We start from the raw sequence: 27,440 nt of genomic DNA, 5'->3' as shown, positions 1-27,440 counted from the left end.
GTTCTAGTCCCAGTTTAGTCCTATTTTTTATTTTATTTTTTTCCTAAACTTTATGTAAGAACAACTTCCAAATATCAGCATTGTCAGGATAAAATATTTAAATAAAGACAAAAAGCTGAGTAAAACACACACACAAAAAATAAAAAAATAAAATAAATAATAATAATAATAATAATAATAATAATAATAATAATAATAATAATAATAATAATAATAATAATAATAGTTTAGTCCTAATTTTGATGAGTTGTGTTTGCATGTTTGAAACCACCCAAAGTTATGACTTATTTTAACATGTTTTCAGTGTAGAGAGTAATTTCCAAACTACAGCAGAAAGATTTTACTGGCTTTGCAAAATTCTCAAACTTAAAAAAAAATTTCTTATGTTTGTTCCTCTTAGATTTAAGTATTCATGGGTTTCAGCAGTTTCACCTACTTCCTGTTATATGCAACTTTTTTAGGACTTTCAAAACACATTCAAAAGACAGAATATGGATTTAAATTCTTAATCACTATGGCAACTGTCCTAACATTTCATCATTCTGAAACTCATGGGTAACAATTGTCTTACACATGCGTCTAGGTTTTATTATTTATCGTTTATCTGACTCAAGTAGAGTAAGAGTGTAAGTAGACTCTATTTAATAAAATGTCTGTAACTCATTCCTTTGCTTCTCTGTATTCCGCCTAGCCCGTCCCCAGCCCACCAGTCGCCCCGGGGTGCCCCAAAAGGACGTCTCCGCTCGACAGGTGCTGTTGACGTGGGAGCCTGGCAGCGACGGTCTGTCCCCTGTCAGATACTACACCGTCCAGCTCCGAGAACTGCCCGAACACAACTGGACTGTCCACTCCGCCTCCGTCAACCACGAAGCCTCCTCCTACGTAGTCACGAAGTGAGCTGAAATAAAGATGCATTGTGTAACTTTTGTGGTGGCGGGTCCATCAAATGCTTGTCTTCATGGAGATGTTATTGCTTTGTCAGGAGTGTTTCACAGTATGGCATTAAACCTTTTTATCTTCTCTTCTTGAAGACGAAACTAGGCCAAGTTACAGGTCAGATCTGTGGAGAGGCGACCCCACTTACAGTCAGAATGCCTGTTTTTCTAGTTGTTTTTTTTTTAGCTAAAAAAACACATTTAATGGAATAAATGTAAAGTAGAGCTGTTTATTGTCATACTGTGGAACATTACATGCAGAGCAATAGAAACAAGCAGGTAACAGACCCCAAAAAGTAACTAAAATTAAAACTTTAATCTGGGTTAACTTATTTAAAACTAGCAGATCATATTTTAGCGTATCCCTCTGAATGAAGACTGACACTTAAACTGGCGATTTTTGGGTTTAATGGCAATAAATCCTCCAATCTATCATAAGAGCTAAAAGGAATACAAAATACAGTGTGTAAATATGCATTCACAAAACTCAACGCAACTTTGATTATTATTTACATTCACCTTGACAACACCAATCAACACAGATAACAGCCAGACACAAAGTTATCCAAAGGAAATATTTAAATCAATAACATACCTTTGTGCCTCTTCAGAAGGGAAGCTAAACAAAGGCATAGAAAATATCTGAAAATATATATATACACGTTTGCTCTGTGTAACGTTTTGCCGTTCTCGGTGTCAAGCTAATTAAAAGTTTTTTACACTAACTGGAAATACACCCTTCAAAATAAAACTGCTAAATGTATTGTATAGCCTCTAACCACATCAAAAAACGATTGAGCGCCCCACAATCCAGCGCGCCCCATACACGAATCCACTCAGGTGTCCCAGCACTACTTCAGTAAACTACAAAGCCGCACCACCGGCAGCGCACGCAAACACACACGGAGCAGACAGCGACCGCACAACGAAACAGACCCACAGACACACTCATCACTCCACGAGGACGAGGAACGGAACGGAGGAACGAACCGAAAAAGCAAGTGCAATGTGCCACTTCTAGACACAACTGAACAACTGAGTCACTGCGAACACGCCGACAATCCAGCGGTCCCAGACAGCACCCTCCCTACACACCACAACTGAGCAAAGCCCAGAGTCACCGTGAACGCCACAAACAAAGACCCACTGACCCATCCAACTGTTGTGTTTACTTTAAAGTCCAGTGCGGTTTATTTGTGAAAAAAACTTCGGAAATAGACCATTTAATGACAGTGCGTCTTATAATCCAGAGCGACTAATCGCCCGGAAAATACGGTAAACGTGAAAGTTAATGGTTAACAACAGAAAGTAGAGTGCAATATAAAAATAATTAAAAAATGTCACAAGAGGTTTTAACCAAGGCAAATTATACTCTGGGTTATTTACACATATTATTATTGCAATATTTGTACATTAAAAGCTAGTACTATTACCTACTAATAGAAAAAATGTACAGTAATATTGTGTGTGCTCCTCTCAGGCTGAAGCCGTTCACATCGTACCAGTTCAGAATCAAAGCCACCAACGACATCGGAGACAGCGAATACAGCGAGGAGAGTGAGGCCATCACAACTCTGCAGGATGGTAAGAAGACACACCTTAAGAAAAGTAATATGTAGTTAAAATATGTATGCTGTATAAACTCTTGGGAGATAGTACTTTGTTTGGTATTGCTAAAAGTAAACACATTATTACAGAGGGCAGCCCAGCTCAGTTGGTAGAGTGCTCATCCTCTGATCCAAAGTCTAGCTGTTCAAATCCTTCTCCTGACATAAATCTTGTTGGTGTAATGTTTAGATCCACTGATTATAGGAGGTTGATGTTTGGGTATCAGCCGTTACAGATAAATGCTGTTGTTCCTTGGGCAAGACACTTAATCCAGCGTCTGTGTACACTTGTGTATGAATGTGTGTGTGAATGAGGGATGATGATACCTTGAAAGTAGAAAAGTGAATAGAAAAGACAAAAGACTTACCTTTGTTGTTAGGTTTGCAGTTATGATGTGTCGAAGTTTACGTTCAGACTGCAGAGCTTACTCCTCATTTTGGATTTTTTCATGAAATCCGATTTTTTTGCGAGGCCGTTCACATTTCCAATTAAATGCGACTTGTATGTGAACTCCAGTGTGAACATTCAACGCCCCAAAAGTGTCCCACATGTGCATTGGAGTACACGACGACATCACACACCTAAACGCTGGGCTTGTCTCTCAAAATACAGTCCAGTTCTTTGTAAAATGGACAGGTTACACTATTATTGTATTGGCCAGATTGTATTTGGCTCACAGGCTCACTATTTTTTGTTGACTTTGGAGACAGGACCGCCTGTATCCACGCTCGCACATTTCTTTGGCAATCATTTCAAAAAACACCCGGTTCCAATAAGACCCCTCCAATTTGGCCTGAATACAGCGATCCCTCTAAATATTACTGTATTTTCCGGGCTATTAGGCGCGCTAATCCTAAACCTCTAACCCCATCAAAAAACGGTCCGCGCGCCACAATCCAGAGCGCCCTATACACGAATCCACTCGGGTGTCCCAGCACGACTTCAGTAAACTATAAAGCCGCACCACCCGCAGAACACACAAACACACACGGAGCAGACAGCGACCGCACAGCGAAAAACACCCACAGACACACTCATCACTCCACACCGACGAGGAACGGAACGAAGGAACAAAGAGAAAAAGCGAGTGCAATGTGCCACTTCTAGACACAACAGAACAACTGAGTCACTGCGAACACGCCGACAATCCAGCGGTCCCAGACAGCACCCTCCCTACACGCCACAACTGAACAAAGCCCAGAGTCACCGTGAACGCGACAAACAAAGTCCCACTGACCCATCCAACTGTTGTGTTTCCTTTAAAGTCCGGTGCAGTTTATTTGTGAAAAAAGTTCGAAAACAGACCATTTAAAGACAGTGCGCCTTATAATCCAGAGCGCCTAATAGTGCGGAAAATACGGTAATTAACTCATTAACCTCAATTTCGCTCCATCAACTAGACTAGAATATGTAACGTTTTTAGGAGCACATATCCAAGTGGACTGGGTCACATTTGAAAAAATCTGATCTGTATCATTCAGACTCTCATTCAAAGATCAGATACAGGAGCAAAAAAATCAGATTCGGGTCACTTCAGGCTGCAGTCTAAACATAGCCAAAAAGTATTACAAATGTATTATATAGTAGTCAGCACCCTAGTTTTAAACCCCTTCACGAAGCTTAAAAAATATTCTATCTTTTGTTTTTAAACACATCTTGTTGCAGTCATCATTGCATCACTATTTCTCAAAATAACTCCCTGAAAATGCTGCAATTGTTGTATTATTTGGACATCTTGACCCACCTCACCTCCGCGCCCAGGGCTCTCTCTCGCTCGCGCGGTTTATCTTTAACTTTGCAGCTCAGGACGTGGTCATTCGGCGCCCCCTCTCTGCTGGGAGGACACAACCCTTTGTTCACATCGCTGCTGGCTCGATCCAAAGGTGATGCCGTGTGATCACCATCTGCTGTTGCTGTGATACGAGAGCCTAAAACCTTTTGGCAAATCCGAGCGCTTTACCCACCGCTGTCATGGCCCGGCATAATTGTTCTTCCCAGCTGTTGTGTCTGCCTCCACTGATGGCTTTTTAAATGGTATTTTTAGATGCGTGTACAATAGGCGTAGTTGGACAGCGAGGGGACGACGCTTGTTTTGTTGGGTGAAACAATGTAGAGCTGTTTGTGTGTGTCAGCTTCTTGTTATTGGCGACATTCTGATGACTTTTTACCAACCAAACGATAGGATATTATGTTTTGAATTGTTACTATATTACATAAAACTGACTCTTGTGAGTTTTAAGCCGTGTTAGAATGTTGTTACTTCATCAAAAACATACCTGGAGTTGTATTTTTTCATTCATACACGTTGGAGTAACTCTTTATTATTGGTCTGTATCTGTAAATAATCCAAATGAAACTAAAGATTAACAATAAAGACTTACTCAAACATGTGAATGAAACAAAACACAACTCCAAGTATGTTTCTGACGAGGAAACAACATTATAACATGGCTTAAAGCTCACAAGAATCAATTCCGCATAATATAGGAGTTGACATGCATTTTGTAATTATGCATTTGTTTTGTTTTCTTTCATTTGTTGCTATAGATTTGATTTGTGTTTCTGAAGCCGGTGTCTTTGTGCCCGGGAGAGAGCCACAATGGCTGGCTCTTCTGTGTCTCTGTATTGTTTGTTTACGTACCATGAATGCCAGTGCACACGGCTGGATTAAGCGTCTTAAGTCGTGCACATTTTCCGGTCAATTTAGCTCATTTATCGCCTCCTCTTTTTATTTCCTGCAGCGCCCGACGAAGCTCCCATCATCCTCTCTGTCACGCCGCACACAACCACGTCTGTGCTGATTCGCTGGCAGGTAAGAAAAAAACAAAAAGTTATAATAATGCAAACTGACATCAACTGATATCTTTTTAGACTATGTTTATATGCACACCAAAAATCTTTGACGGATTTAAACTAGACTTAGACAAAAATTATTGAGCCACAATTACTTTTCTGGAAAATTCTGGAGATTATTGAAATACAAAAAAAAAAAAAAAAAAGAAAGACAATCTGTTAAAGAGAGTTGTTTTGTGTTTCAAATACAACAGTTAATCCAAGAAAAATCCACAAATTAACTGAGTGTTGATCAAATTAATTTTGTGTATAGACTGTAAATGTTATATGTTTTCTTCTTTCTACTTCTTTTTGATCTTAAATAAGAAAAAAAAGGTGAAATGTACATTAAGTGCACTACATACATGTATACTTATTTCTGGTGAATTGTGAATACTTTCTGGAAATAAATACGTGCAAAATGAAAAAAAAATATAATAATAATAACGACAAAAATGAATGGACATAGCTAGCCCGCTTGCTGCCAAAATCCAAACAGAAATGAGTATGGACATGAAATGGTTCCTCTGAGCTCTGGTTCCAATTCAGTTCTATTGAAAAATGTTGCCTCCTTTCTCTTCTTTTCTCTATAAATGCTGCTGTCAGCTCTTCATTCTGGTCTTACAATATTCACATTAAAACACTCTACATGATCGTGTTTTTTTATTTTTTTTATTTTGCTATTTAGTCTATAAAGTCAAAATATGAACATTAATAACTGACCAATGAGGTGCCTTCTTTCCCTGAGGTTCTCTCCTCTAGCGCTAGCAACAGGTTTGATTGACAGCTATCATGGCCCCTTAATAAGTGTCCACTCACTGCCAAACCAGAAGGAGTGACAACTCTGCTCTTGACAGAGTCCTGCACAAGATATGGGATGGGTATGGGCAAATATTTGCTGAACCTGGTGGGTGTTAATATTCTGGAATTTTACGGGCGAGTATGCGGGCTGGTAATGATTACACATGTGTGGGTCAGTACTAAATCAGGACTAAACCAGGACTAATCTTGGACTAATCTTGGAAGAGAGAGGGAGAACCTGGAGCTCATGGAACAGGGTGTCCACAAAGCACGATAGGGCTACAGCTGCCCTTACTTCTGTGGGGCACGGAGCTCTATGCCAGTCCGCCTGCGGTCACCCGACGGTCTACATGGGTGCACCTCCTAGCCTAGCTTCCAGAATTGAGCCCTGGTTCAGTTCTGGAGGTCTAAGTCTAGGTCTTGTTTTAGTCCTGGTTCAGTCCTGGAATCAGTCCTAGGTTAGTCCTGGGTTAGTCCTGGTTTAGTCCTGGTTCAGTCTGTGGCGTAGGCAGCGCAAAAGTCCAGCATTTTGAACAATGTTTCTTCTGCTCAATAAATAAAGCCTGTGAAGTGATGACAGTCGAGTCGCATCTGTGAATTCGTATTCGTACTGAAGAAAGCATAACCATTTCATTTCGTGATTTTAATTCTTGAAGTCATAACTTTTCAGTTCGTATTCTGATGGATGCTTCAGTAAAAATGCATTTAATTTGTGTGTTCTTTATCACTACAGGAGACCTCACACTCTCAAAATCAAAACTCTAATCTTTGAGTTTTCTGATTATTCTCGGTATCTCATTTTTACTGGCGAGGTAAATGTATTTATCTCGAGTAATATAAAGAGGGATGAAAAATCGGACTATAATGGTAAACTGCAGATGACACAAAATGCACTTTCACTCACATCTTCGGAGTGTAATAAAAAGTCTCGCTCCTGAATTAGCAGATCATAAAACAGAGCACTTATGGGAGCACTTGTAGAGTTATATGCATACATAGAAAACTACTTGTGTTTTCAGTCTATGAGTTGCCTCTGGGCACGCTCACAAACTAAACTAAAGGGGTTTTATTCTGTCTGACTCACTTGTGAAGAGAAGATGCGTTATTATTTTGAAGATTTATGGCCCTATTTACAGTAAAGTGCTGGCGAGTACAAACAGCACAGTACAGGAAGTGACTACAAGTGTTGTTTTGGGTCACGCAGCCTGATGTAATTAAAAGTGTTAGAGGCATATGTGCGCTGTAAGAACCATCTTTTGGAAATATATTAAATGCACTGTTTCTTGTTTCCCTTAGCGACCGTCGGAAGAGAAGATCAATGGGATTCTCCTCGGGTTTCGGATCAGATACCGCGAGCTCTTGTACGACCGTCTCCGTGGTTACTCCATTCGAAGCATCGCCACTTCCTCATCCTGGGCTGAACTTAACGGTAAGAAGAACTTTAGCACTCACCCCTCACAGCAAGAAGGTTCCAGGTTTGACTCCCAGATTGCCCAGGCTTTTCTGTTTGGACTTTATATGTTCTCCTCGTGTCTGGGTGGTTCTCCGGTTTCCCCCATCAACCCAAAACATGCACCATAAGTAAAATTTTCCAACTGAGCTAGTCCTGATCAATCATAGTTCAAGATCTGGAAATGGGTTCCAATGTTCCTGACAGGTTTTCCTACAGTGAAGGATGGGTCAAATGCAGAGAATATACTTACACACACCTCCCAAGGGATTAAAGATGCACTATGTAACCTTTCTGTTGGAGGGTCCGCCACCTTAGCCTGATTCATCAGCCGGTTTCACTTTGTGGAAACTGTCTGACCTCACAGCATTAGGTAGGCGGGTACTTTTTTTATTTAACCAATCGCTGCTATTTGGTCGTGATGTATGTAATGCGCCAAATCCCGTAGGAAGAAGGGCAATAATGTCTTTCCCCTTGATAAAATTCACCAAACATTCTCTTTGTTCCGGCTTTAAATCCTCGATCTCAGGAATCGTTGCCAACACAGAATGTATGTCTTCGTCTACATCAGGGGTGTCAAACATATGGCCCAATGGCCGGATCCGGCCCTCCAAGATCTTTAATCTGGCCCTCGGCTGATTTTTCACTAAAATATTTAAATTATATTTTCTATAAAAATATTGATAATTTTCTGCGGTGTTTAGCATAGCAGCGTCTCCAGCACTTCTGTGCGTGGCCCCTCCCACCAGAGCAGCACAAATGAAGACTTGTCTCCAAACGCTCTTAAAGGACGATCGTTTTGACAGTTGACCATGACACCCTCATCAGCAAAATGTCAAAAATAAGAAAAGTGGAGCCGAGTGCAGGATTTTACAAGAAAAATTGACTTATTCCTATTTACATACAAGTTAATGTTAAAACATTGTGTTGAAATGGCATTTTTCTTTAAAGATTCAGGTTGTTCATAATATTACAATATTTTGTAAAAGAAAGAGTTCATCAATTCAAAAAGATTTCTGTAATAGATTTGTGTTTCTCTGCACAAATATTTGAACTTATTGTTATTTTTGGGGTTTATATGACATGAGTTTTCTGATCCGGCCCCTTTGGGATCAAAGTAGGTTTGATACGGCCCCCGGACCAAAATGAGTTTAACACCCCTGGTCTATATCCATCTCAACCGCTTTGTTTACTGTTGTGCAGTACCACAAAATGGACACAGACAGGTGCTTGAGTTTGACGTCATGGCTTCACAGCTCTTCACTGATTGTCCGGTGCACGCTCTACAACTTCCAGGGTTCTTGCAAACCGTCTAATGTATTCCGATTCTTGACCTGCTCGCTGAAGAGAAAGGAAATTGAGTGGAGGCACTCGATGGCACCTACTATTGCCCCCTTTGTCTCCAAGGAAATATTACTCTTTTGCCTTTATTATTCAACAGTATGGAAATAAACTTGGTAATCACAATGGAGACAAGTTAATAGTCAGATCTATAGAGAAGCAAGCCTGCACATGGTAAGAATTAATGTTTTTAAGGTATTTTTGAGCTATAAAACACCTGTGATTGAACAAATGCAAGGGAGATATGTTTAATACCGTACTGTGGAACATTCCAGGCGAAGAAATGTACATGGAAACAAGCAAGAAGTGGACCCTTCACCTTAGAAGTTACATAGTTAACCTTTAATAAAGTGTACCTAGCTTCATCTGATTCAAATATAAAAAAAAAAAATCGTACTATTGATTGAGTCCCAAAATCAGTTGACATCTACTCATTTTTATTCATTATAGACTGTATACATCCTGTGAAGTGCAACACTAATGTCATATATTTCCATAGCGGGTTTTATCTTAGCTTTAATTAAATAGTTGAGTGTTAAATAAATCTCCCCATAGTAACGTTTAGGATGTGAGACTTTAGAAAACCCTCTCTCTTCACAGCTCCTGTAACGATATATTTTAGTGCAAATAGTCTTGTTTCAAACACTTGTGATTTGTAGAATTGCTCACTATAGTTGTAAGGGTTCATCATTGCTTATTATGATCCCTACACAGGCTCTTTATGTGTCAAGCGGCCCCATTATCTCCATCAAAGCCCAACCTTCACACAGCCTCATTCGCCTTCCACGATTTCCCCGGCGGTCCTGACACTTTTCAGCAAAACATTTCATCTTGAGATCAGTAACTGTGGGCTGCAGGCTGTTATTAGTTTTACTGGGGAGTTGTGTATCGCGGCGTGCAGTAACTGAAGCTATAATTTAGACTGTGCTTGCATCATTCGTCGCTGGAGCGGTGATTACAGCGATTGTGTGGACTTAAACAAGGATCGTAGAGCTCTTGTTAACAGTGAAGCTATAAGATCAAGTATCAAGTTACATTATAAGTGCATTTTAGAAGTTCGTATGATTCTTTTGGATGAAAGAGGGGTCTGTACAACTCTATGGGTGATTCTGTGTTTTTGCAAAAGGAATAACCAAAAACCAAATAGAAAATCCGCATTTCTTTTAGCAGTTAGGTTGATGGTTGATGAAATATTTAGTTTTATTGTAATTGTGCAAAAGTAGATGGCTACATTATCCACAGATGTGAGGACTTGCAAGTCGTGACTTGGACTCGAGTCAGACTTGAGTCACTATTTTTAGGACTTGGACTAAATGGACTTGGGACTCGACTTGGACTTGAGGCCTGTGACTTGAGAAGACTTGAGAAGCACTTTTAAATGTGAATTCTTTCCATTCTGACTGTAATGATTCACACTAAGATCTTCTCAAGACATTTAAAAAGGAAAAATTTAGTAAATTAATTTCTACAACTCTTATATAAATACTCAAATATAAATATACTATGATTTTTTTTTTTTTTAAGTACAGTTTATCTTAAAATTCATATAAATCGAAAAAATCTAAGCTCTATTTCTATTCTATTTGTTTTAAAGGCTTGAAATTAGTTGAAGCTCAAAGCAGACGACTTGGACTTGACTTGGACTTATGGGCCAGTGACTTGAGACTCGACTTGGACTTGTTGCCTGTATTTGACTTGGGACTTGACTCGGACTTGAGGTCAACGACTTGAGACTTACTTGAGACTTGCAAAACAACGACTTGGTCCCACCTCTGATTATCCATTTATTGTTTGGTATAAGTTGACCTGACTAATACACTTAAGCATTCAAAAATGGGCTATTTTTATTATCTGCTAACACATAACATATTTAGATTATCATGTAACATTTTATTCATCAAATCAATGTATTACCAATAGAAAATTCACATTTGTTGAATCCTATATTTTCTTTTAGCACTTGGGTCCAAAAATTTCCCATATTAATCTTGTTGCTTAAAGTTTCACTATGTAACTTTACTAGTGGAGGGCCCGCCACTTTTTTGTCTTCGTGGAGATGTTAGTGTTTTGCTTGGAAGAAATACATTGATAAACAATAACCGAAATATCGTGATATCGTACCGTCAGGTATCATGGTCCATCACAAACAATCGAATTATAAGTTCCATTGCTTAAATTCATGGTTTTATAGTAGCAACAGCTTATAAACATCAGGAACTACATATCCCATGATTCATTTCAGCACAGACAACATGAAGAAATATGTTTTTTACTTGAATTTTTGGGATTATGACAGAAATAATTTACACCAAAATCTTGTCAAGGTATTTTAAAAGCAAAAAGTGTTCTACAATTATATCAGCCTCTCAAAAATATCGAAATACCGTGAGATGCATATCGTTATAATATCGTACCGAGAGATTTGGATATCGTTACATCCCTAATAAACATGCATTTTTACTATGGCTCAACTCCACAGATCTGACATAAGTTTCATGCAATGCCATACATTTCCGAGGACACAAGGTGGTATCGGCTCCTCCCTCAGAAATGTTACATATTACACCTTTAGAATTCTTTTAATGAAATATTAATTGTGAAAAAAAATACCGTAATATGACCGAAAAGACGTTCAACTTTATACCAGTTATTTTTCATGTGGAAAGACCCAGTAATTACAGAGATATTAACCTTAAACCAGGTCAAAACCTCTGCATTTTGACAATTATAACTCAAATTCTACCACAGAACTCTGCCCTTTAGCGCAGTTTTACACTATGAACAGCTTTGAATGTAATTAACCTAATGTTTGTCTTTCCCAGTACATGTTATTTACAAGCTAATAACTTTCTTCTCCCTACAGCTCCTTACAGCATCCGGAATCTGAGCGATCCAACAATGACGCAACTGGAGCTGGACAGTAAGTAGCGCCACAAAGCACAAAGCACAATAGCTCTCCCAAATGAGCTGGTTTTCTGTCTGCCATATGTTGTAAGCATTGCAGAGGGAGAAACATTTGGCTGAATAAACCACAATAATGGGACCAATCTAGCAGGGCCAAGGAAAGCTGACGCACTCGGAGAATCTTGGACACTGTTTTTAGTGTAATTGTGCAAAAACAGGTGGCTACATTACCAACGTTGCCACTTTTCATATATTGTTTTTCATGTGTTGACCTTACTAATACTGTTTCATAAGCATTTAAACTCTGCATGCCAAGTATTCAATAATTATTCTACAGAAACCTTCAATTGTACACTGTGCAAATGTTAATTGTTGTATTATAGGAAAAAAATCTATATTTCAAAGGCACAAATAATAACAATAACAATGCAGTAGTGTTTATTCATTCATTCATCAGGCAATATACTGTATTTTTTGGACTATAAATTACTCCAGACTATAAATTGCATCAGCCCAAAATGTGTAATGAAGAAGAAAAAAACATATATAAGTCGGACTATAACTCATACTTTTTTAGAGAAATTTATTTGATAAAATCTCACTCCAAATCACTAAATCCATTGAATTCTTCTTCTGAGCAACTCTGCGACCTCCGGAGGTAAACAGAGTGCCGTTTCTTCGTCAGACTCAGCATCAGTTCCAGTTAGAATTATTCTGGCCTTTCTGAATCCCAACAGGATGGTTTTGGTGTCACTGAAGTCCAGACTTTGTTGATCCATCCAGTGACTTCCAGGAAAGTTGCATCCTCCCGGTGTCACAAGTTTCTCGCTCCCTCCAAACTTTCTTTCTGCTGCTCGATTACCATTTTTCGGCTACAGATTTCACTACTTGCAGCTTGTAATCTGCAAAATATGATTTTGTTTTTGGGGGCATATAAGTTTGTTTAAATTAGTACAGAAGTTATGGTGAGATTGACTGACATGATACAGACAGAACAGCGACTCTTTCTGCAGGAGACATGCGCAGTAGGGTGAAGTGACAGTGGTACAAGAGTAGTAGGAGCAGCAGATACTGACACACAAGACTAGAGCCTCTCGCAGCTCTTAGTGTGAAAATTTTAATATATATGTTGCACCAGAGTATAAGTCGCAGAAAACACCCAAACCATGAAAAAAAGTGCACTTTATAATCCGAAAAATACGGTAGGTGAAGTGTCTAATCTAAGGACACAACTACAGCAATCTCCCATCCAAGTACTAACCAGGCCCAGTCCTGCTTTGCTTTTGAGACCTGATGAGGCTTTGACAAGGAGGTTTGGAAGAAAAAATAAATACATTTACATATTTTTAATTAGTTTTCACTCGGCATATTTTCTCTTTAATTTGGTCAAAAACTTGCCCTAGTCAATACAAACAAACAACTCCCACTGTCAATATAAACATCACTGAACGGTCAGATTCACTATACTATCGTTGTGTCCTTGAGCAAAACACTCAACCCACCTCATCCCCAGTGTCTGTGTGTGCGAATGGGTGAGTGATTCCTTAACATAAAGCGCTTTGAGTCCCTTGAAGATAGAAAAGCGTTGTGTAAATGTGATTTTTGACAACATTTTGACAACTTTTCTGTTTTTGTCTACATCTTTACTTAATATAGACCCCACTCAAACACGCCACATTATTACGAAAAACTAAATCTATTCTGTTTTGTGTCATGTTATGTCTGATCTGTGTCACTGCCAAATATGAATAGAAACATATTAAACAAGGTCAAGTTAATAGTCATAATATTTAGTCTTATTTAGCTCACACACACGGCTGTATTTGGATGAAGACATAGCAGCTGGTCATATCGCTATTTTGTGTAACTAATACTCATTGGAGATGTTTTTGCCACTGAAAATGTCCTTGGTATCTTTTCTATTATGCTATACTAACACAAAACAGGAAATTACAGTCTAAGTTGCGGTCTTCGTATCTTATGACATCTTGTTTACTTTTGATGCAGAGCTGAGCAAGCACAAGCGCTATGAGATCCGGATGTCTGTGTACAACGCAGTGGGAGAAGGGCCCAACAGCCCCCCTCACGAGGTTTTCGTCGGGGAAGCAGGTACGTACAGACGAGCCCTTTTTGTAAACAGCAACATGTATCCTCAAGGTTTTTAGATATTAAAGCTATAAATACCAGCTAAATAAATGATAAGCCAAGGTTTGCATTAGGAGATAGTCTGGATCATTTCATATTGATAGGAGAGTGTTTCCCCAAAGCTTTGAAATATTCACGATTACACAACGTAAATATAAAAAGCGTATCAGAAAATGTATGTTGCATTAATTCATATACGAAACGAGACTATAAACAAGGGCTATTGTAGTAGAAAACCTTAACATCAGACATTCCCTGGTTTTCAAAATCTGAGAATCAAAATTAAAGTTGAGCTTTTCAGCCTTAAGGTCTTTTTTTTGACAAATTCTCGGGTAAAGATATATCAAATGTGGTTTTATTCTAGCCCGGTCTATGGGAGATTTTGGTAGTTAATTTGAGACATTGGATCTTGGTGTCTAAATGAAGCTAAGGCCTTGTAATTCTGCAGATATATGCCACAGGGAAAGGTGTAAATGAGAGTCAAACCCAACCTTTCCAATTGTGCCTGACTAAAAATACTTGAAAATAATAAAAAAGCATCTCCTAAACGTTTTGGAAATAGGTCGTTCCTTAATTAAAGAAGACGTATTGTGCTTTTGTCTGCTGTATAGTTACAGCCAGTGCCCAGCTTTGATCATTTTGTTATATTTTGGACATTTTTAATCACAAAACTGATCTAAAACACCTTCATAAAAGAAATAAGTCAGCAGATTGAGGTCCACTGGGAGCTGATAACATAAACGTCATCATAACAAAGTGCTGCATGCTGTCCTAATGATGGCTGTAGATCACAATAGCAATTTGTTTTTAATTTGTGCCAAAATTATAAAGCAGTGGGCATATACCTGGTGCTGAAAATGTGAATGAGAAGGGGAAACCATTATCCCCTTAACGCCTACTGTCACAAATATGATACAAATCGTTTGGATCAAGATATAAGCTGAGATAGCGGCTGCATTCCCCCACTGCTGGTTCAGTTTCTGGTTGTCACAAATTTGCAACATACCCAAATTTCTATTTATTTATTTTATTTTTTTGCTAAAGTGAAATGATTAATCTCAACTTAATTTATTATCTACTTAAAGGCAAAAAAAAACCACACTAAACTTTTTTTTTTAATATACATCTATATAAATTCAGGCGTTAAGTTGTTAAAACACAGTTAAAAGCTGTAAAAAGTTGATATCATAATAAGTCTTTTTTAAGACTTGCAAAAATATCAAAATATCAATATATTGTGAGATAAAATTTGGTGATACAGTATCGTTATGATAGGCTGCTGTATCGATATATCAGCAAGGGTGTTTTTTGGTATATTTAAGCATTTTCTTTACAATTGTGTTACTTAGTTCAATGAGGTTCATTTGGTTTTCTGATAATTTATGTTATTAGGTTCTTTTTTCACTGTCACTGAAACTGTCAGGTATGAAAACAAACTCTTGGTCTGAAAAAAGAACCTAATAACATAAATGTTGTTGCTTATTTAGGGAAAGGGGACTTGTTTATGCAACACACTTGACATATTCACTGTTTTGATGATTAAATTAGATGTATTTTATTTATCATTGCACAGGTAGTGGTTTTACAAAGAAATATTATTGTGTCATGTGTAATATATTGATTATCTCATACCTCCCCATATCGTGATAATACTGTATCATGAGTCGTGTATCATGTATCGTATTGAATAGGGATGTAACAATATCCGAAATATTGTGATATTGTTTCGTCAAAACTCTCACAGTAATATCGTGGACTGTCAGAATATATCAAATTATAAGTTCCTTTGCTTAAATGCATGGTTTTATAGTAGCAACAGCTTCTAAACATTGGAAACTACATATCCCATGATTCATTTCAGCGCAGACAACATGAAGAAATATGTTTTTGCCTTGAATTCTTGGGATTATGATGGAAATAATTCACGCCAAAATCTTGTCAAAGTATTTTAAAAGCAAAAAAGCGTCCTGTCTACAATTATATCAGCCTCTTCAAAATATCGCCATAAATATCGTACCGTGAGATGCATATCGTGATAATATCGTACCGAGAGAGTTGGATATCGTTACATCCCTTTTATTGAATCATGAGGAACCCCGTGATTCTCAGTCTTAATATATGTTTTTTTTTTCTTCTTCTTCTTCTTCTTCTTTAGTCCCCACTGCCCCGCCCCAAAACGTCGCCATCCAATCTGCCACCGCCACCCAACTGGACGTGATGTGGGACCCCCCTCCAGTGGACGCCCAGAACGGGGACATCCAAGGCTACAAGGTCCAGCTTACGTTAAACAAATGCAGACAAAATACCCAAGACGCTGCACTATAGGAATATATTGTTATCCATAAATACCACTTGGGCCCTGTGGGGACTATATTTATTTGCAAATACAATTAAGTGCACATTTTACCTTAAAACATCCGGCCCGTGCGGTTTTCCAGAGGGGCCCATAATAAAAGTCTATTACTCTAAAGCTCTTTATGGGGAATAGAGTGGAATAGCAGCACTTTGCCTTTAGGGAGACAGAAATAGGCTGGAGATTTATTGCACAACACAAGTAGCAACAGTCCCATAACATCAACATTAATATTTATTTAGTGGTACTCGGGTTTCTCCCCGTGTAGGTCTTCTACTGGGAGTTTCAGCGTAAAAACGAGACGGAGAGGTTGCGTACGCTGTTCATGCCGGAGGGAGGGGTCAAACTGAAGAACCTGACCGGGTATACCACCTACATGATCAGCGTGGCTCCGTTCAACGCGGCAGGAGACGGACCGCGCAGCCCCCCCACCAGAGGGCGCACACAACAAGCAGGTGAGTACGGTGGCAAACGCTTTAAGATTTAAATTTCCTCTCTTACACAAAATTGAGTCTTGTGAGCTTTAAGTCATGTTGGAATGCTGTTGTGTTGTCATGTTGTCATCAGAAACGTATCAGAGTTGTGTTTTGCTTTCATTTCTGTTCCATTTTGTGATGTCGTCTAGTGGTAGTTTTCAGATACAACTACCTTTTACCTTTAGTGCAGTAGAGATTGACAATTCCAGAGCTGAAATCATCCAAATGATTCTCGAGAAGGTGGATAGAGCTTTTGTATTACCACTTGAGACATCGCAAGTGTTTTCAGTTCTAACTTAGTTTTAAAAAATGGCGTAATATAGGCCCTTTAACTAATGTTTTCTTATTACTTAATAGTTAAAGCTTGGGTACCTGATTTTCAGAGAGGAGGTTGGTATTTAAATCTAATTTGTCACTAGCTTTCACAAACCCTTTGGCACATGGTTAGAATTTAGAACAGCTTTTTCAGACAGAAGGGTGAGGCGGAGTGGACCACCCTTGGGCAGCCAATCAGCTCTCATCCCAAAGTGTCAAACAGTGACTCACATTGCTCTTCCTTAGGAGTTTGCAATAGATAATAACGTGTTTTTTTTCTAATTAGATGAAGGCATTTTTGTAATAAAGTTCTGTTTTTATAATACTTTTGAGTTGACAAATGTTTGAGAAAAAGAAAAGGGGCCTGTTTTGCACTACATACCACTTTGAGCTTATGTCATGATGCTATATCCTCATTAAAAACAAGGATAATACCCTTTACTGGCATTTTGTATATATCTTTTGTGATAACTAGGGCCAGCTAAAGCTAGAAGGTGTTATCTACACACATAAATTATACTTAATAAATGATTCAATGGTATTACTCTACTTAGTGATATTACAGGAAATGCCAAGGCTAAAGTGTCCAACATAGTTTAAAGAAACTCAATAATGCATGAAATAAGACCTTTAAATGTTAAGTATATTGCCGAAGGAAGTCCTCGGTTAAAGCTGGTTGTATTACTTTATTCTTTTAAATTAGTACATTTTGTGTTTTCTTCTAAAGAGTATATTGTAAAAGCAGCACTTTGCCACAAAATTAGGCAGAAAGTAATGCATATTTTATCTTTTATCTTCAAACCCAGAAGGGAGCTGTACATGCTGGAAAATTCATGCATGGGATTATTAGAAGGCCCATAACACACCATTTTCTGATCTATGTTATGTTATGTTATGTTATGTTATGTCGTTTTCTCATCAAAAACAGACCTGGAGTTGTGTTTTGCTTAATTCACACATGTTTAACTCACAAACTCTGCATATTTAGGCTGAGTGATTCTCTCAGACTGAAAACACTCTGTTCCACCTTGTCATGCAGTAACACAGGAAGTGCTCCACTGTGCTTTACAAATCCATACACTTTAACTCAAATCATTTGGATAATTTCAGCCCTGGAAATGCCAATCTCTACTAAACAAAAGGTCAAAGGTACGACAAAGGTTTGAAAACTAGTGCTTCGTGACATCACAAGGTGGAACAGCATTTTGGGCTTTGGTAGGGTATGTTTTTGATAAGATAACAACATTATAACATGGCTAAAAAGTAAAATTTTGCATAATATAGGACGTTTAACATTATATCAAAAGGTTAGATTTCAATATTGACTTTCTTATTTCATTGTTAGAGCAAGATACAGATATCTGACATGACCTTCTGACCACAGACATCATAGAGAAAAAGTGCATTATATTTTAATTCAGGTCTTGGTGTGCGTTTGGGAATATATTTAAGTCCAAGTGAAAAATGTGTCCTCAATGGTAATGAGTTAGCAGAAGGAAGTCTAAGGAGTTGAGCAAGGGAATTAGGAAGGCAACACGACTATCTACAAGTTTCAGTATTCCCAGGCTGTGCAAAGATCCAAACGAAGCGAATATTGGTGGACTGGCAACTAGTGGGCTCAAACCGCTTCAGAATGTATTACTAGTTTTGATGAAAAATGTGATAGAAATGCCAAAATATATATAGTGAATCATTGAACTGATACAAGATGATGAAGTCTGGAGGGACAATTAAAGGGCCCGTATGTATGCTCTTTTCTGATCTGTGTTCTACAAAAAATGCCTAGAGTTGTGTTTTGTTTCATTCACACATGTTTAACACACAAACCCTGCATATGTACACTGTGGATGAAACACAACACAATTTCAGGTATGTTTTCGATGAGGTAACATTATTGTAATAAGACTTAAAGTTTACGAGAGTCATTTTTGCATACCGTATTTTTCGGACTATAAGTCACACTAGCCAAAAAATGCGTAATGAAGAAGAAAAAAACATATATAAGTCGCACTGGACTATAAGTCACACTTTTTGGGGGGAAATTGATTTTAGAAAATGAGAGACCAGGAACCGACATATTGTAATAACAACAGAACCGAGAACAACAGCCTGAACTGGCTTCTGGTATGTAAACGTAGCATATTAACATTTATTCAGATAACTATAGCATAAACAATAGAACAGAACAAGTTTACCAAACTCTCCATCTCACTCCAAATCACTAAATCCATTCAATTCTTCGTCCTCGGTGTCACTTCTGAGCAACTCCACGACCTCTGGAGGTAAACCATAGATCCATGAGGCAAAAAGAGTGTCACTTCCTCTTCTGTGTAGCTGTCATCAGACTCAGCATCAGTTCCAGTTAGAATTATTCCGGCCTTTCTGAATCCCGACAGGATGGTTTCTGTTGTTACTGAAGTCCAGGCTTTGTCCATCCATCCAGTGAATTCCAGGAAAGTTTCATGGTGCACCCTCCTGGTTACCGTGAAGCTGTGTTCTCCATCCCCGCTTTCCCCCAGTCCCTCACAAGTTTCTTTCTCACTCCAAACTTTCTTTCTGCTGCTCGATTACCCTTTTCAGCTGCAGATTTTACTACTTGCAGCAGGACAGTGGCTCTTTCTGCAGGAGACATGTGCAGTAGAGTGAAGTGACAGTACAGGAGTAACAGGAGCAGCAGATACTGACACACAAGACTAGAGCCTCTCACAGCTGTCAGTGTGAACATTTTAATATATAAGTCGCACCGGAGTATAAGTCGCAGGAAACACCCAAACCATGAAAAAAAGTGCCACTTTTAGTCCAAAAAATACGGTAATATAGGATCTTTAAACTAATGCATGATTTCTGAAATTAAATGATACAAGGGAGCATAAACAGATAAGTAACCTCCTCAGATGTGGTATTTCTAACACTATATTTATGCACTTCTCATGCGTGTGTGTTTGGAGAACCCTTCGCGTTTTAGTGGGAGGGAAAGACGAGGATAATTTTTGTTGTCAGTGTGCCAAATGACGTTAGAGAAACCGCGTGGTGCGCCGCTCTCCAATCAGCAAATCCCTCACTCAGCCTCATGTTGAGTTTGAAAAATGGACAGAAAAGTAGTGTTTAGGTTATGTAAGGATGCTTTGTTTTGGTGCTGTAAAGAGGAGGAAGGAAGCCAATGACCCATGATTGAATAAGCGTAAACAGAAACTTGGCCCGTCTTAAAAGCTCGAGACAAATAACTATTGTCCAGTCTCTTGCACAATGTGTTTTAAACAGAAAAGTGAAAGAAGTGATATCACATGTTGGATTGTTGTTTACGCTGCAGAAAGTAATATCTAAATAAACACAAATTCCTCAAATTAAGAAGATTTGACTTGATTTGAGTTGATATAATTTAACGAGTAAAATTATCTACTCATGGAATAAGTATTTTTTTTTCTTTAATTCAAACAACATGCACTTTATTTTCTTATTTTAAGTACAAAGAGTTGTTGTTTTTTCTTATCTTCACTAAACTAGATGTATTTTTCTATTACAACTTTAGTTTTTTTGTAGTGGGCGTTACTTGGTGACCTCATTTCAACTGGCCCAAAGTTAAAGTTGTATTGTGGAATTTTTCTGGTGAAGGGTGCAAGACTATGACATTGAATGAAACCATCTGATAGGTTACTTGATTAACATATTAATTATATAACATTGTTTACTTTTCGTATGATGCACACTGCAAAAACCAAATAGCACATTTTTATAAGAAGGGGTCAAAAAGGGTCAGAAGTTGCGTAAATGTTTTATGAATTCTTTCCAAAAACACACAGAAGTCTGGGCAGGTCCAGAATAAGTGAGAGGTGGTTTCATTTTTCAGTTTGTGTCCATTGTTCTTTTAAGATGATTGTTTAATGTAGAAGTTTGTAGCAGATTTCCCTTTGCTTGTTGGTGATGAGATATTTGTGAGGTCATGTCCAAACATTTTTCCATGAAATATTGTCAATAGAGTCCGGCAGAGCACGAGTAGCGCTCCGTTTGAGAGGTGCACTTGTGGTGATAGTCGCTCTTTTTTATAAGACAAGTTTAATTGAAGATGAAGCCAAGTAAGTTCCTTTTGAAAAGTTTGTCAAAGTTTGGTGCAGCGTCTTCACTCACGCCTGCTCAAGCCGACATCTTCAGGTGCGGCCCTGTCCTGCCGCTTCCCCAGTTTAGGCTCCTGGCTCCACTAATGACATCACTCTGTTATAACCCTGTCGTCATATCACTGAATACATCTCAGAACGTCTAATAAACAAAATGTGATCTAAAATGTGTTCAATTAATACTATTGTGTTTGGAAAAATATCAGAATAGATTTATATTTTTGTTTATTAAAATAAAATGGCAAATATTGGTAGGGGCTTTTTTGTCTTCCCAAAATCTTGGTTGTGACATGTCCCCACCGTCCCCATGCAAACTTACACACTTGACCACGAGAGTTATTGGTCAGATCTATGGAAAGGTGACCAATGCTCATAGAAATAATGCATATTTTTGTGTTTTGCTGTGTGTTTTGGCCATAAAAAATTTGAATTACATGTCCTTTAAGGCATGCAGATAGTGGACCCTCTTCTAGAAAAGTTCACATTATAACTTTAAATAATAAGAATTAAACATCAAGCTGAAATATCAAAACTTGTAGTGCTTTATTTGCCATTAAACGCACACCTTGTACAACTTCAACTCACATCACTGAACTACTATTCTATTCTTGTTTCAGATTTTTTATTTTTTTTTTTTAATTTTTGTGATTATTCTTAAGTGAACTTCCCTAAGAATCTCTCCCCGATATTGCAATGATACAGAATCTTCAATATCATTTTCATAATCTTGGGTATCAAAATTCCTATATATATTTTCTATTTACGTGTTCTCTTTTTTATTTAGATCTGTTTATGATTGATTGTGTGTTATGTTTTTGTAATGGACATTTGTGCATTTTATCTTTTTTATTAATCTGTAGAGCACCTTTTGAGCTGATCTCTGTAAAAGACGCTCTATAAATCCTGTAAACGTTACTTTTTACTTACAAACAAGCTTAAACTCAAGGGTAACTCTAATGTATGAATATTGGTCTGTTATTGACCAATGACACTGTTTGATTTTCTAACTTTCTGTTGGTGAAATCAACAGTTTTGTGAAGCCCTGTGAGGTGACTGCTACTGGAACTTTGGGCTACACAAAATAAATTGAATTGAATTGGCTGGGATTTTTGTCAAAGTCACAAACTTGGTCTTTCAGCAAAAAACTTTTTAAACTCCCTGTTAAATCGAATGCTGTGAAGTTATTATATTGAACGGACAGTGACCTGCGCTTGGCCTTGCGGAGTCCATCAAACTGCTGAATTGTGACTTCTTTTGAAAATCTTTGTGACATTGTGGCTGTTGTGTTGTAGCTCCCAGTGCCCCCAGCTTCATTCACTTCAGTGAGCTGACCACCACCTCGGTCAACGTGTCCTGGGGAGAGCCCACCTACCCCAACGGCATCATCGAGGGCTACCGGCTCATCTACGAGCCCTCCACCCCCATAGAAGGTACCCCCACATGTGCATGAAAGGTTTTCTTTTGCCACAGATCTATGGAGTTTAATAATATTTGATAATACTGATACTGATACTGATACTGATGCCAATACTAATGATATAAGAGTCTAAATATAGTCTGTATGATCTAAAAAATAAGTACTGCTTTACATTGACTACAAATTAATTAGACTTATTAAAGCATGAAATAAGACTTAATTCATAATGAACTTTTTTTTTAACAATGAGGTTCAGGTTTAGTAACTACTTAATTAACACCCCAGTACCCCATTCCCCATTCTTGCATAAACGACTAAAATAAAATTTTTTTTCATTATGGATTCCAATTCTTTAAACATGAATTCTGCTTGTTTCCATGGAAATGTTGTTCCTCTGGCTATAAAATTCTAGCCTAGTCTGGCGCCACCCAGTGCCTCCACTTAATTTCATTTCTCCCAGCGACTATGTCAGGAATCAGAATACAGTAGATGGTTCACAAAAACCCCGAAGTGCAATTCTGGGCACCAGCCAATCAACGAAGAGACATACATTCTGTGTTGTCAACGATTCCCGAGATCGAGAATTTAAAGCCGAAACAAAGAGAATGTTTGGTGAATTTTATAGAGGGGAAAGACGTTATTGCCCTTCTTCCACGGGATTTGGAAAAAGCTTAATATACCAGTTAGCCCCGTTAGTGGCACATTACATAAGTCACGACCAAATAGCAGCGATTGGTTAAATGATAAGAAGTACCCGCCTACTGTCGAGCGAACGAATCCCAACACTGCGAGGTCAGACGGTTTCTATGAAGTGAAACCGGCTGAAGAATCAGGCTAATAAAATTTTACAGTATGGCCTGAAATGTACCTATCTCCATGGAGAATGAAATATGGTCTTAACTTTCTATTTCCATCGACTCATGCTTTCTAATCGGACTTTCCACCCCCAGAAAGTTACATACTATCACTTTAAGATTAAGGTTAGTAATTTGTCATTAAGTTACTAAGCTTTAATCATCAAAAAAAAAAAAAAAAAAAAAAAAAACTCCTCTGTTTGGTGCAGGACTTATTCAGCTCAGTGCAGTATAAATCCTAATGTCTCAGACCAGTACCATTAAATTAAAAATGAATTAAAAATGCTGGGTAGGAGTGGAAACGTCTTGATTTGATATTCAGATGACTACCTCTGAAAGCTTTCTACCATGCCCCGGTTAATAAGATCTTCTCCATTATGATATATTTGTCCAGACTCTTCAGTGGGCTGTGGAGACTGTCTGCACTCCCCCTCGCCTCCAGGGGTCAGTAAAACGGTGACGGTGGACGTGAAGGGGACCGGCCCACTGTGGCTCAAACTCAAAGACCTGGCAGAAGGGGTCACCTACAACTTCAGGATCAGGGCCAAAACCTTCATCTACGGACCTGAGGTGGAAGCCAACATCACCACGGGCCCAGGAGAAGGTACTCTTTTTACAGTTACTCCATTAAAGTTGGACTAAGGAACTTTTCTGGAACAGGTCCTGCTGTCTGGTTGTCTTCACTGAGGAGATGTTATTGTGTTGCCTGTAGGTTACACAGTATTACTAAAGGACTAAAGTCCACTAAACCAGGACTAAAACCAGGTCTAAACCAGGACTAAATCCAGGTCTAAACTAGGTCTAAACCAGGTCTAAAACTAGGTGTAAACCAGGACTAAACTAGGACTAAAACCAGGTCTAAACTGGGACTAAACCAAACCAGGACTAAACCAGGTCTAAAACCAGATCTAAACCAAGCGTAAACCAGGATTAAAACCAGGTCTAATCCAGGTCTAAACCAGGACTAAACCAAGACTAAACCAGGAGTAAACCAGGACTAAACCAGGAGTAAACCAGGGCTAAAACCAGGACTAAACCAGGACTAAACCAGGGCTAAAACCAGGAAAACTAAACCAGAAATAAACCAGGAGGAAACCAGGGCTAAAACCAGGACTAAACCAGGACTAAACCAGGACTAAAACATTATATACATATATATTTATATTATATTAAATTTATATTATATTTTTGTATTACACATTACCGTATGTCAAAGCAAAATTATTATGATGGCCCAGTTTTCCAACTTTAGTCTAACTTGTGAAGATTATGCAAAAAAACAAAAAAAAAGTTAAAGAAATTCAAATCTATTCAGTGTTTATTCAAATTACCTGACAGTGGTTAACATAATCTGCTTGATTAATATTGTACTAAACTTGTGTAATTGTTGATCAGGAGCCCCAGGACCCCCCGGAGAGCCGTTCATCACTCGTCACGGTTCAGCCTTGACGATTCAGTGGAGTAGCGGAGATCCAGGAAGAGCACCCATCACACGCTACGTCATAGAAGCTCGCCCGTCGGGTGAGTGCTGATCATTTATGCTGCGATCATTGTCAGGTTTGTACAATGAATGACTTTAAAACAGAGCCAGAGTCAGGAAGGAGATTTAAGCAGATTTAATAAGGCCCAGGCAAAGGCATAAAATCAATCCACATAACAAAAGAGACAATCTGAATGAAGAAGGGAACACGCAGACTAAAAAGTAGAGCTGATGGAACACAGGTGGGCAGTAGGGAATTAAATCTCCAACAGAAACAAAGTAAGTGATTTCAAAATAAAACAATTAACAAAATAAAAGGGGAGCAAACAGGACATGAGATATGACAGTCATATTTACGCCCTATTCGCACGGGATTAGTTTTACCTGTGGACCTCTGGTGATTTGTAATAATTGCGGAGATTGTCTGTAATTTGTAAAGTTCCGCCTCAAATGACGTACTATATTTTGCCAAACACAGACGTCCAGTGATAATACTAGTCCTGTGCAAATCTCTGCATCTCTGTGTTTGTTGTTGTAAATATGCGTCTTTCCTATCTCTATCTTTTTTTTTTTTTGCATTCTTTTCTTTCAGTCTCTGCGTCAATGTCGGTAAAATAGATTTATTTACAGACTTTGCTGATCCCGTGCGAATACGCTGCAAGTAACAGAGCTGGGGCGGTAATTTGCAAATTACCAGACGTCCTCAGGTTGTATTTATGCTGTGCGAATAGACACATTGTACCAAAACTGGGACAACATCCAGAACTAAACCTGGACTTGACCAAGACTAAACCAGGACTAGAACAGAACCAAATTAAGCATGAATCAACGATGCCAACTAGTGTGGGTGTAAAGTCTCTTGATGATCAATACTGTTTAGTTCCAGGTGTTAAATGAGACAGAATTTCAAAATAAGATGATGAATGATGAATATGAGTGAGTAACAACTTTGACCAACATAATATATAGCTACATTTTAAAAGTCTCAGAATGCCAATATAAACCTTACCTACTTATTATCATACTATGTTACTATATCCTAGAGTTGGTGTATCGATATCGTCACGGTATGAACCTCACGTTACGATATTTATTGCGATATCGTGGGAAAGCTCATGATATGGTGGGGAGGCTCACGATTAGGAATGTAACAATATCCAAATCTCTTGGTACAATATTTTCACGATATACATCTCACGATATGATATTTATTGTGATATTTTGTGGAGCTAACATAACTGCTACTTTATCCTTTTAAAATGTTTTGACAAGACTTAATCCAAAGAACTAAGATTTAAAAGTGCTTAGAACTGTTATTTCTTCTTGTAGTCTGCACTGAAATGGAGCAAAGGATCATGGTCTATGTAGTTCCCTCTGCACCACAATTAAAAATTTAAGCAAAGAGACTTGTAATTCGATATATTGTGATGGTCCACGATATTATTTGAGAACTTTGATGATACGATATCACAATATTTTGGTTATTGTTACCAACTATTATTGTCCCTACCAACTTTTATTTATTTAAAGAGACAGGGACAGAGCACAATTTTGATATTAACCTTAACAGGAGAGATGCATTGTACCAGGTTGTAGCACCAGTACTAATTTCCACCTGTAGTCCCTGGGCAGGTTCATGGCTTGATTGTATTTAATTGACCTTAGTAGCTATCAACTGTTCTTTCTGGAGACCTGTGTAGCATGTTTTGTGTGCATAAAGTTTCTTAAGATGTGTTAAAAATCCCTCAGTCGTCCAGGTAGAATCCATGTCAAAAGGAGAAATGAAATTGGTCAACTGGACAAAAGTTTATTTGGTCCAGAACTGAAGAAGTAGCATCTTGGATGATCCGCGAAATGTTATCGACCAAATAAAACTTTTATCCAGTTGACAAATTTCATTTCTTCTTTTGCCATGAAGTTTCTTGTCGATTAATACTGTTTAGTTCCAGGTGTTAAATAAGACAAAATTTCAAAATAATATGATGAATGATGATTATGAGCGCATAACAATGATGAATTTGACTAAAATTTGATGGATATATAGCTGCAATTTAAAAGTCTCAAAATGCCAGTATAAACTTTACTTACTGTACTTACAATCATATTATTATTATACTCCACGCTTCAAAAATGCTGGAAATTCTGCATTGAAGACAACTTTTGGGCCTATTTTGTTCAGTATTGTACTTCCTACTGTTTATATACCCTAAACCATAGAAGCCAATTACGTAATTTGTAAATATACATATGAATTTGAAGAAAAGTGTGACTGACAGTACATATTTGAGAGACTTGCACGGAGTTAAATGAGAGAATGCAAGTTTTAAGTAATTTCCGTTTTAATTCCAGCGTGATTAGGGTGACTGACAGATTAAACGACTCATCTGTTTTTATTCTGAGTTGTTAAACTGACAAGG

General features: G+C 38.1%; 1 protein-coding gene across 1 annotated transcript in view; it reads left to right on the top strand.

Annotated features, from left to right (window-relative positions):
* Positions 1–27,440, top strand: part of sdk2b (sidekick cell adhesion molecule 2b) — a 277,914-nt gene that overhangs the window by 194,084 nt on the left and 56,390 nt on the right. The window contains exons 29-39 of the mRNA XM_020918287.2: positions 692–893; positions 2,416–2,519; positions 5,285–5,355; positions 7,473–7,605; positions 11,831–11,887; positions 13,879–13,980; positions 16,172–16,287; positions 16,638–16,824; positions 22,565–22,702; positions 23,986–24,147; positions 24,939–25,064. Coding sequence (XP_020773946.2) covers positions 692–893; positions 2,416–2,519; positions 5,285–5,355; positions 7,473–7,605; positions 11,831–11,887; positions 13,879–13,980; positions 16,172–16,287; positions 16,638–16,824; positions 22,565–22,702; positions 23,986–24,147; positions 24,939–25,064 — 1,398 coding nt within the window. The remainder of the gene's footprint in view (positions 1–691; positions 894–2,415; positions 2,520–5,284; positions 5,356–7,472; positions 7,606–11,830; positions 11,888–13,878; positions 13,981–16,171; positions 16,288–16,637; positions 16,825–22,564; positions 22,703–23,985; positions 24,148–24,938; positions 25,065–27,440) is intronic.

Source organism: Boleophthalmus pectinirostris, unplaced genomic scaffold (genome assembly GCF_026225935.1).
Source record: "Boleophthalmus pectinirostris isolate CB_2022bp ecotype Guang Dong unplaced genomic scaffold, ASM2622593v1 HiC_scaffold_14, whole genome shotgun sequence".
NCBI lineage: Eukaryota > Metazoa > Chordata > Actinopteri > Gobiiformes > Gobiidae > Boleophthalmus > Boleophthalmus pectinirostris.
Note: the sequence above shows the minus strand (reverse complement) of the source record. Positions and strands in the feature narration are given on the sequence as shown.